Genomic DNA, 9,525 nt, shown 5'->3' on the forward strand with positions numbered 1-9,525 from the left:
TTAATGCACAGAAAATAAACATACAAAAATATATATATAATATAAGCATTAAAAAAGAGAAAGGGTAATCACATATTTACATCAGTTAATAGTTTCATAATTCGGTAATGTGTTAACCGTAAACGTCATTTGGCAAGACATTTTTTTACCATTATTCGTAATGAAAGTACACTTATTACCACCCTCATGATCTTGACGTCATTCTCAAAACCGAACAACTCTCACAAAGCTATGTATACGCGTTATGATAGTTTTTGCTAACTTTATTTCATTTCTCATTCTAAACAATGAAACGGCAGTATTATATTATACACCTAGAAATAAATAGATAATTATAGGTTTAATGAAATCAATTGCAATCTCATGTTATATCGGCCTTCTTTGATGCTATCGATATCAGCCCGGTTGCAGACTTCATCAATTTTTATGACGTCATGTAATTTATTCAAGTCGCGGTTCCAAAGGTTTTATTTGGCCCCTCATATGGCCCAGCTTTTAAACCAGATTTAATCCACAATTTTCTACATAAGAAAATGCTTGTACCAAGTCAGGAATATGGCAGTTTTTATTCATTCGTTTGATGTGTTTTAGTATAAGAATAGATTACCTTAGCCGTATTTGACACAACTTTTTGGAATTTTGGGTCTTCAATGCTCTTCAACTTTGTACTTGTTTGGCTTTATAACTATTTTGATCTGAGCGTCACTGACGAGTCTTATGTAGACGAAACGCGCTTCTGGCGTATTAAATTATAATCCTAATACCTTTGATAACTATTAGTTCTATATTTTGCTGTTTGGCTAGGGACTTTCTGTTTTTAATTTTCCTCCGAGTTAATTATTTTTGTGATTTTACTTTTTTGTTAATGAATGGCATCATGTCGTGTAAAAGCGTTCACTTTGGGTATATACTAAACTAGGCAGCAGTAGTTTGTCCATGTTCAAATAAAAAAAAAACGTCATGCATCCTAGGCGCTTTTCTGGATTAACCTTCATCAGGAACTCTCAAAGCCGAATATTTGAAGTCAAGGATGAACAGTTGAAGAGTTATATATAACTACGAAAGACATATTAGATAGCCAACATTCATCTGAGACCAACTTTCATTGAGGGAATTGAAACCTTAGTTTCTTTACAATTTGTTAATCGATTAGGTAGTGAATACGAAAAACGAAAAAAAACTATAAAAGGTGCGTCGGCTGGGTATCAAAGGTATATAATAATCTTTATCATAGTTCCATTAACCTCAATATGCTTTTTTCGTCTGGAGCCTGGAGCACCTAATAGCAACCCAAGTCTTTAGTTCCTGAATGTTGAGCTTTCTGTATATTGTTGTTCGTCTCTTCATCCTTTTTTGTTTTTTAGTCCTGACTTTCTTACTTTGTTTTCAATTTGTAAGGTCGAATATCATATGGGTATCTGTTGCCTCCCTTTTTCAAAAGTGTCAATGCGTATCGAATGTATATAAGATAAATTAACATGGAAAAAGCCCCACACAAATCTTGAAACAGTAAAAATATTCCCTATATTAAATAAGGAATAATTACATTAGATGTATGTTTCATTATAATATTTCATTCTGATTGGCTAACTGCACATCACGTGTTATTCCGTAAGCAGTTGCATTTCTCAATACAACTTTTCATTCATGATAACACGTGCTCCAACAATAAAGTGCACAGGTGAATTAAATAATAAAATATATAAAATTCGTGTTTTCATGATCATAGCTAAAAAATGTAATTATAAGTATTGAATGCTTCTTTTTGTAACTTTATAGGGTTGTAAAAGCGTTGACCGTGCGTACATTTTTAGAATGAAGCGCCTCCGCGCTTCATACAAAATGTACTTCGGTCAACGCGTTTACACCCCTATAAAGTTACAAAAAGAAGCATTCAATCCTTAAATAAACAAATTATTTTTGTCTCCACAAACACGTGTTTGAGTTAAAAGCAATCCATATGCGAAGAGACAAGAACAAATTATACCTACAAATAAACAAACACATGCAACATGAAAGTGTTTTAGATTAATTTGTACCACATTTTAAATACGAAACATTGATCAAGATTTTCCGAAAGTGCCTTTTTAATCATGGACATAACAACACTTTTTACAATATAAACGTAGAGTTCATATCTATTCATTTTACAATATAAACGTAGAGTTCATATCTATTCATTTTACAATATAAACGTAGAGTTCATATCTATTCATTTTACAATATAAACGTAGAGTTCATATCTATTCATTTTACAATATAGACGTAGAGTTCATATCTATTCATTTTAATGACGAAAATGTGATCAGGAATGTGAAGAAAACATTTTTCGATATGTTAGTGATATACAATGAACATCTGCAAAAAGCACATAAACTTAGAATTCTATAATAAAAAAAACTTTAAACAAAAATGATGTCATATTATTTTGTCGAACATAAACAATCTAACTACTTGTTAAACAAAAAAGGCTCATTACTAACAAACAAAATGAAAATGAAGACGAAATAACAAAAATATGTTTGCAAACAATAATAAAATAAAATCAGATATCGAACAGTGTCATTTCTTTCCTAATATAGATTTAAACTTTATTTCCATACATTGTTCTCTTAATGCACTTAAATTCAATACTACCTACTTGACAATTTTAATGTATGTACTGCCTCCTTAAAATGTAAAATGTGATTTTAAAAAGTACCATTGTTTCAGTTGGTAAACAGTCTGAACGTGCATGTAAGTCGTAATTTCTGGGCAACAATAATAAAAAAAAAAGAATGTTACGCAAGAGATGCGGATCTAAGAGTGTGTTCCGGGTTTATAACTCCCTTTGTTGGGACCATCAATACATTTTAATGGGCACATATATTTGGAACCCCTCCCTTTAAAAATGGCTGGATCCGCCCCTGTATAACCAGACTATAAATAAAGAAATCTAACTGTTTTTGTAATTAAAAACTCTTTACTAGATAAAATTGTGATTTTTCTGTATACCCAAATAATTTCTTTAATTCTCAATAAAAAATTACATAATATTATATAACTTTAAAGAAATTAAGTAAAAACAAAAAAAGAGTGTACGCGTTTAACATGTCTTTGCTGGCTGTTAGCAATACAATTACCATAAGCATGCATTTTGCATTTCGATAATGTACTTAGCTGAAGTAAGGTGACTTAAAACAAGAACAGTTTTACACTTCGTCGGATATTGAAACTTTGTCTTGTATCATTCTTTCATCGCTGACATCAGTAGTCATGGGTTTTCTTTCATCGCTGACATCAGTAGTCTCGGTTTTTCTTCCATTTTTTGAACTCATTTCTTCACCCACACACGAATCAATTTGCACTTGTCGTGATTCTGTGTTCTGTGTCATTTCGGAACCAGATGATGTGCTCCTAAAGCTTCCCGTTAAGCTTACTAGACGTCTCAAGGCCGATCCTCCTCGGGATTTTTCGACCAAATGGACAAATCGCTTGAGCATCTCATGTCTGAATAAAAGATAAACCCAGGGATCAAGGACTTGGTTCCAGCTTGCAAGGATTAAGGCATTCAAGTCTGCTTTATTGTTACGTTTAACAGTACGGCTTTGGTTGATGATTAGTCTTATCTGAAATTTAAATATTGTAATATATATCTTGTTCAGTGCTATGCAAAATATAAGAGTAAATTTCGCCTCCACAATCCGAGGAATACATAAATTTTAAATGTAATGCATTCGACGAAATTATATATATATATATAATAAATCTAGTCAAAAGTTGTAGATTTCATATAATATTTCACAAATATTTTACTTGATAATGATTATGTTTTTTTCGCTTAAAATGTAAGACAAAATATATTCAACCTTTTATTTTTATTACGCCTCTGAAATCTTCACACTGAAATCAATTTATTATTAAAAAAAAATGCAAACATTAGTGACATTTTAGTGACAATAACACCATTTCGAAGGGGGAAATCGAGGGTACATTTCAAGTTTAAGTTGAAATTTCGTTTTAATATTGTTTAATTGAATTAACTATGCACAAACCATATGTTTTAGTTACATCAACCAATCTTTGGATTCAATACCTCATTTTGAAACGGTTTCACTTATTCTATTATGTATCTTTTAATTTTTATTTTTTTTATTAAATGTCGCCTTTCATTCCTTTCAACCTTGAGATGATCCAGATGAAGGTGAAATGAATGTAAAGATAGTTGCATGAATGTATATGATTCTCTGAAAATCAGATTTCATCCTTACATGTTGTGGTCATTTTTCAGAAATGTGTCACAATATATATAACGACATATTTTGTATCTGAATTGAAAATAAAACTTATAGATAAATGTGATTAAACCCTTACCATAAACGGTGCCCAGCAAATGACAAATACAAGAAATATCGCTACTAAGAAAACAGTTATAAAAATGTCTTTTCTAGATCTTGATTTTTTGCTCGTTATACTTCCGCGTCTAGCAGTACTTCTTCTCCCGGAGATAATTCCTATAATTACACGGCAATTCAGTATAGCCGTCACAAAAATGGTAAAAAGTCCTAGTACTGAATAAAAATATCCATATATTTGGTCTTCAACTTCGTGACCAAAGAAATTAAAAAAGCACCATGAAGTTGGAAAGTGTACGACGTTTTCTCCAAGGCCAAACACAGGCAATACAGCTATAAGAACGGAAAAACTCCATATTCCAAATATAGAACAATTAACTATAGTATATCTATCAATAGTATTATATTTGAATGGATGAATAATGGCAAAATATCTGTCTAAAGCCATGGCACCAACCAAAAGAACTGTTGCTAGTCCGGCAAATATCATCATGAACGCCATGTAATGGCATAACGGTACACTCTCCCGTAATCTAAGTTTTCCAGAAAAGACGGCAAAAACCACAGGAGTTGTTGTGATAATACCAAATAGATCCGTAAAAGCTAAGGCTATGACAAATCTGTAAAACACTCCCCATCTGTGTCGTTTTTTAGTTCGAAATAATACACAAATTGCAAGGATGTTGCCAATTACGCCAAGTGTAAACGATACTACGGACATGGGTGGAATCCGCGGGATCCATCCGACGCCTTTACCGAGAGTTGATGTTGTACCATTTTCGGTTGTGTTAAAAAAATGCGTAACATTGGAAGGATCCAAGGTAAACGGGGTTACTGTTTCACCCATGTTCTTTTAACAAATGTAATTGCGTTAACTGTTTTTTTTACCTATATTGTTAAAGAATTGTTTTCGTCAAACCTTTGTAATATTAATCCTTGCGGAAGTATCTTATCGAAAGGAAACTGCACCTCACTTGTTCAAGATATCTTGTATTGTAACTGACCTGATTTATTTCCTTAGTATTAACTTGTTAACATGACGTATAATCGCAGAATATATTTCTTATTACAAGACAAATTTAACTTTAATAACAAAATCCAAAACACATTTTAGTAAACATGAAATTCATTTACCTGCTTGCAAAACGATTTGCTTATTTTGAAATAATATAAATTACCAAGGAAACAAGCTACATCGGTAATTATAATAAAATAATCGTTGCTTTTTTTTCCTAAATGCACAATGAGCATGTTGGTCATAACTAACTACAATATACTCACTAAGACTGATTAATGCTTTACTTCGATTAATGTGATCTACTTTATCACATATAAGTTCACATGGAATTTACTATTTATGCAACTTTTATAACTATTTAAGAAGCTACCTTTTAAAAACTGTAATGGGCAATTTCAAAAAAGAAATGCCCCAAAATACAGAATGGAAGTTTATTCGTAGACCATGAAGGAATGTAGTGAAATCTAGTACTTTTGTCTAACAATTGGCGCATGTCACAAAGGACTGTGGACGACTTTACTAAATCGTTTTCTTTATTAGCCATTTACGTTGTTGGCTTAAGGAGTCTATGCATGAAGTACTCACATACCGTGCCAAATGCAAAGCCCATATGTACTGAGTAAATTGGATGAAACTAAAAATGTAAAACAGACGTTGAATGTATTCTTTACTTTTTCAGTATCATTATCAGAATTGTAACTGATGTTCTTAAGTTTTGACATTATTTTCCTGCAGAATTCGATCAAATTTTATTTTATATGTATAAACCTTTTAAATTTGTATGGTTTTTGAAACAGACATTGCAAAATCGAATATGCAAATTATTTGCAGAACCACATCAGTTTTGTCAGTGGCATTTGAAACTGCTGGCCCCGTACAATCAATTACCGAAAGTCATTATAGAAAAGTCACCCATCAGATAATATAAGTGTCCACACCTTTGCAATAAGAATATAACAATATATATAGTTAAGTAAGTACATACGGAAGTAAATCCTTGTGTGGTTCATTTTGTTGAATAGAGAAATAATGATGAATACATTTTAAATAAACACACTTGCTAGTTATACTTACAGGTGCATAAGAATGTCGTTATAAAATTATACATTAATCAGGTCGTTTGTTTTTCCGTTTGAATTATTTTATATTTGTCATTTCGTAGCATGATTTGAAAGCTGACTCTGTGGTATTGGTTTTGCTCTTTTTTGAAGGCCGTATTGTGACCTTTAGTTGATAGCTTATATGTCATTTGGTTTCTGTCGGAGGTTTGTCTAATAGACAACCACATCACATCTTATTTTTATGTCATACTATTATTTCAAGATTGTACACTTCGTCAAAGCTTTACATTATTCTAAGAAATGAAATATATGTACTTTCCCCGAAACACAATAACATTAAACACCAGGAAAATAATGTAAAAATTTTGTTTGATTCAAGACCGAACCTTAGGCAAAGTGGAAATTAGGCCGGTAGGTGCGAGATTGTGATCTATGAATTTTTCGGTGAATTTTATAATTGGAATGTGCTTTCAACTCAACAGTTACAGGAAAGATTATTTTTCATCAGAGTTATTTTTTTCAGTAACAACTCAACTAGATTTTTAATACTGTTGACTTCAATCTTCCTTAATATAAAGCTTGGAATATATTTTTTTGATTTTTAACCTACCATAAATGGCGCCCAGCAGACGGCAAACACTAGAACTATTGCAACTAAAAACACGGACATAGAAATGTCTTTTCTGGATCGTGATTTTTTGTTCGATATACTTCCACGTCTTGATACACTTCTTCTTCCAGAAATAATACCTACAATCACCAGCAAATTCATTATAGCCGTCAAACAAATTATACCAAGTCCTAGTATGGAATAAAGATATCCATATATTTTGTCTTCTACTCTGTCACCAAAGAAATTATAAAAGCACCACGACTTGGGATAGTGTACAACGTTTTCACCTAGACCCATTATAGGCAGTACAGACATAAGTACAGAAAAAAGCCATATTCCAGATATAACCAAATTAACAATAAAGTCTTTTTTAACAGAATTATATTTGAATGGATGAAGTACCGCAAAATATCTGTCCAAAGCCATGGCACCAACTATAAGAACTGTTGCTAGTCCGGCAAATATCATCATGAAGGCCATGTAGTTGCATAATGATTCACTCGTTTTCAAACAAACTTTTCCAGAAAAGGCGGCAAAAACTACAGGGGATGTTGTTATAATTCCAAACAAGTCAGTGAAGGCTAATGTCACTACAAGTCTATGAAACACACCTAACCTGCGGCGTTTTCGAGATCGAAATATGACGCAAATTGCAAGAATATTCCCAATTACTCCAAGCACAAAGGATACTACGGACACAATGGGAACACGCTGACTCAATCCGACGCATTTCGTTGGTGGCAGCACTGTAGCATTATCTGTCGCGTTTAGAAGTGTCTGCAAAGTTGAACGACCCAGTATAGTGATGGCATTGGACACAATGGTGGTATTCATTTCAGTTTCAACAGATGTATTTGTGGTATCCATTTCAAACGTTATGTCTCATATCTTTAAGAGGGATTTTCCAGATATATATTTATAGACAAAATTATTCTTTTCTATTTGTAAATGATTGCATAGAATACTTATAACAGGAAATTAATTGTACGATTTTCGGAAACGAACTTGTTAAACATTTTTTGTGGTGTTTACCTATTTTTAGTTTAAAGGTTGAACGAGCTTGTCAAACAATTAGCAGGTTGTAAATTTTATTTCATCATCTAAAAAGCAAAGACTAGTCGAGTAGTTTAAGAGTCAGACCCTCCCATTACAAAAGCAACATGGGCTATAACATACCAATTTATGACAATTAGAAAATATTGCATTGCTTCCTTAGATTTCGATAGTATGTATTTACTAAGACTAGAATTGTTCTGTATTTTATTAAGCAGACTTTAATTCATTTTGCTACTGTCTTTGGTTAGTTTAAATCAAGTTATAGTTGCAGTTGTTCTTTTTGCTGATGCAGATTTATTTCCACATGTAGAAAATCAAAGAGAAATCTCTCTCATTTAGTATGCAGCTGTAGTTTTGGACAGCCATATACAGTGAATAATGAATGTTATTCTAGATACTAACTATTTGTAATCTACTTTTAAAGATAATTGCACGTCTGTAGATTTTAACTTAATTAACAGTCATGCGTCAAAAAGACCATCGCACTTCGGCGCAGACCATCGCACTTCAGCATGACCATCGCACTTCAGAATGATAATCGCACTTCAGCGTGACCATCGCACTTAAATGTAACCATCGCACTTCAACGTGACCATGGGATATATACAAGAAGACAGTGAATCAGTCAAAAAAGGGGTTATATCAAAGTATTTATTTTCCGTCGAGCAACGTTCATGATAGAAATTATTTCACGTTTTTCCAGTCAATTATATACCCCCTATGCCAATATAATCACATAATCATTAATTATTTTTTTAAACAAGATAATCAAATATGAAATTATCATAAACGGTCTGGTAATCAAAATTTAATAATCACTTTAAAAACGGCCGGGTAATCACATAATCAAAAAACCCACGAGGAGGCACGATCATGTCGTGCTGAACTTATTATGGCATCGCTGTACGAAGTCTGTTCTTTCATAGCAGTGAGCACAGCGGCCGATTCAGTAGAACGGCTAAATTTCATACAAGCAAGCTTACTACTCTGAGCATGCTTCACTGATTAAGGGGATTCTTTCATAAGGTGCTGTTTTATTGCTGTCTCAATGATGTATTTGGATAACTTTAATAGTCTTTTGTCTGCTCTTTAAAAAGTAAAAACATTCAAAATTCTAAAGACAGTAAAAACAAACACAGTTGTCGAGAGATAGTGTCTATTATACAAATAATTTAATTTTGGATGTAACGCGTCTTCACATTGGCTGACATTGTTATGTTTATCAGCTCATAGATATAATTTTGTCATGTGACCTTAACGTCATCGACGTTTTTTCATGGTTTACTCCGGTTTGATTGCAATATATTTTTCTGTCTATTAGACTGAGTGTATATTTTCTAATATCTATATTTTTAATTTTCATATATTTAGCTGTGTTTCTTTACAGTTTCTATTTTGATTCTATTGAAACATTACCACAAAGTTGTTGTTATTTTTTTTTTT

At 32.3% G+C, this 9,525-nt stretch overlaps 1 protein-coding gene across 2 annotated transcripts; it reads right to left on the reverse strand.

Annotated features, from left to right (window-relative positions):
• Nucleotides 1–840: 840 nt before the first annotated feature.
• Nucleotides 841–8,239, reverse strand: LOC139523027 (prostaglandin F2-alpha receptor-like). 2 transcript variants are annotated; one of them, XM_071316768.1, is made up of 3 exons: nucleotides 7,024–8,239; nucleotides 2,785–3,608; nucleotides 841–1,824 (listed from the first exon to the last, which is right to left on the reverse strand). In XM_071316768.1, the coding sequence occupies exons 1-2, from the start codon at nucleotides 7,891–7,893 to the stop codon at nucleotides 3,192–3,194; spliced, it is 1,287 nt and encodes a 428-aa protein (XP_071172869.1). In that variant the 5' UTR covers nucleotides 7,894–8,239; the 3' UTR covers nucleotides 841–1,824; nucleotides 2,785–3,191. The 2 variants fall into 2 exon arrangements, with proteins under 2 accessions (XP_071172869.1, XP_071172870.1); XM_071316769.1 differs by lacking the exon at nucleotides 7,024–8,239 and adding an exon at nucleotides 4,354–5,284.
• Between the last annotated feature and the right edge of the window lie 1,286 nt (nucleotides 8,240–9,525).

This window comes from Mytilus edulis, chromosome 5 (assembly GCF_963676685.1).
Source record: "Mytilus edulis chromosome 5, xbMytEdul2.2, whole genome shotgun sequence".
Lineage (NCBI taxonomy): Eukaryota > Metazoa > Mollusca > Bivalvia > Mytilida > Mytilidae > Mytilus > Mytilus edulis.

Bases quoted from the DNA above. Each gene is read 5' to 3' on its own strand.
- LOC139523027 (XM_071316768.1), bottom strand. From the start codon at position 7,893: ATGGATACCACAAATACATCTGTTGAAACTGAAATGAATACCACCATT. The intron at 3,609-7,023 runs GTAGGTTAAAAA...TTTAAATTTCAG, and splicing joins TCTGCTGGGCGCCATTTATG to ATAAGACTAATCATCAACCA.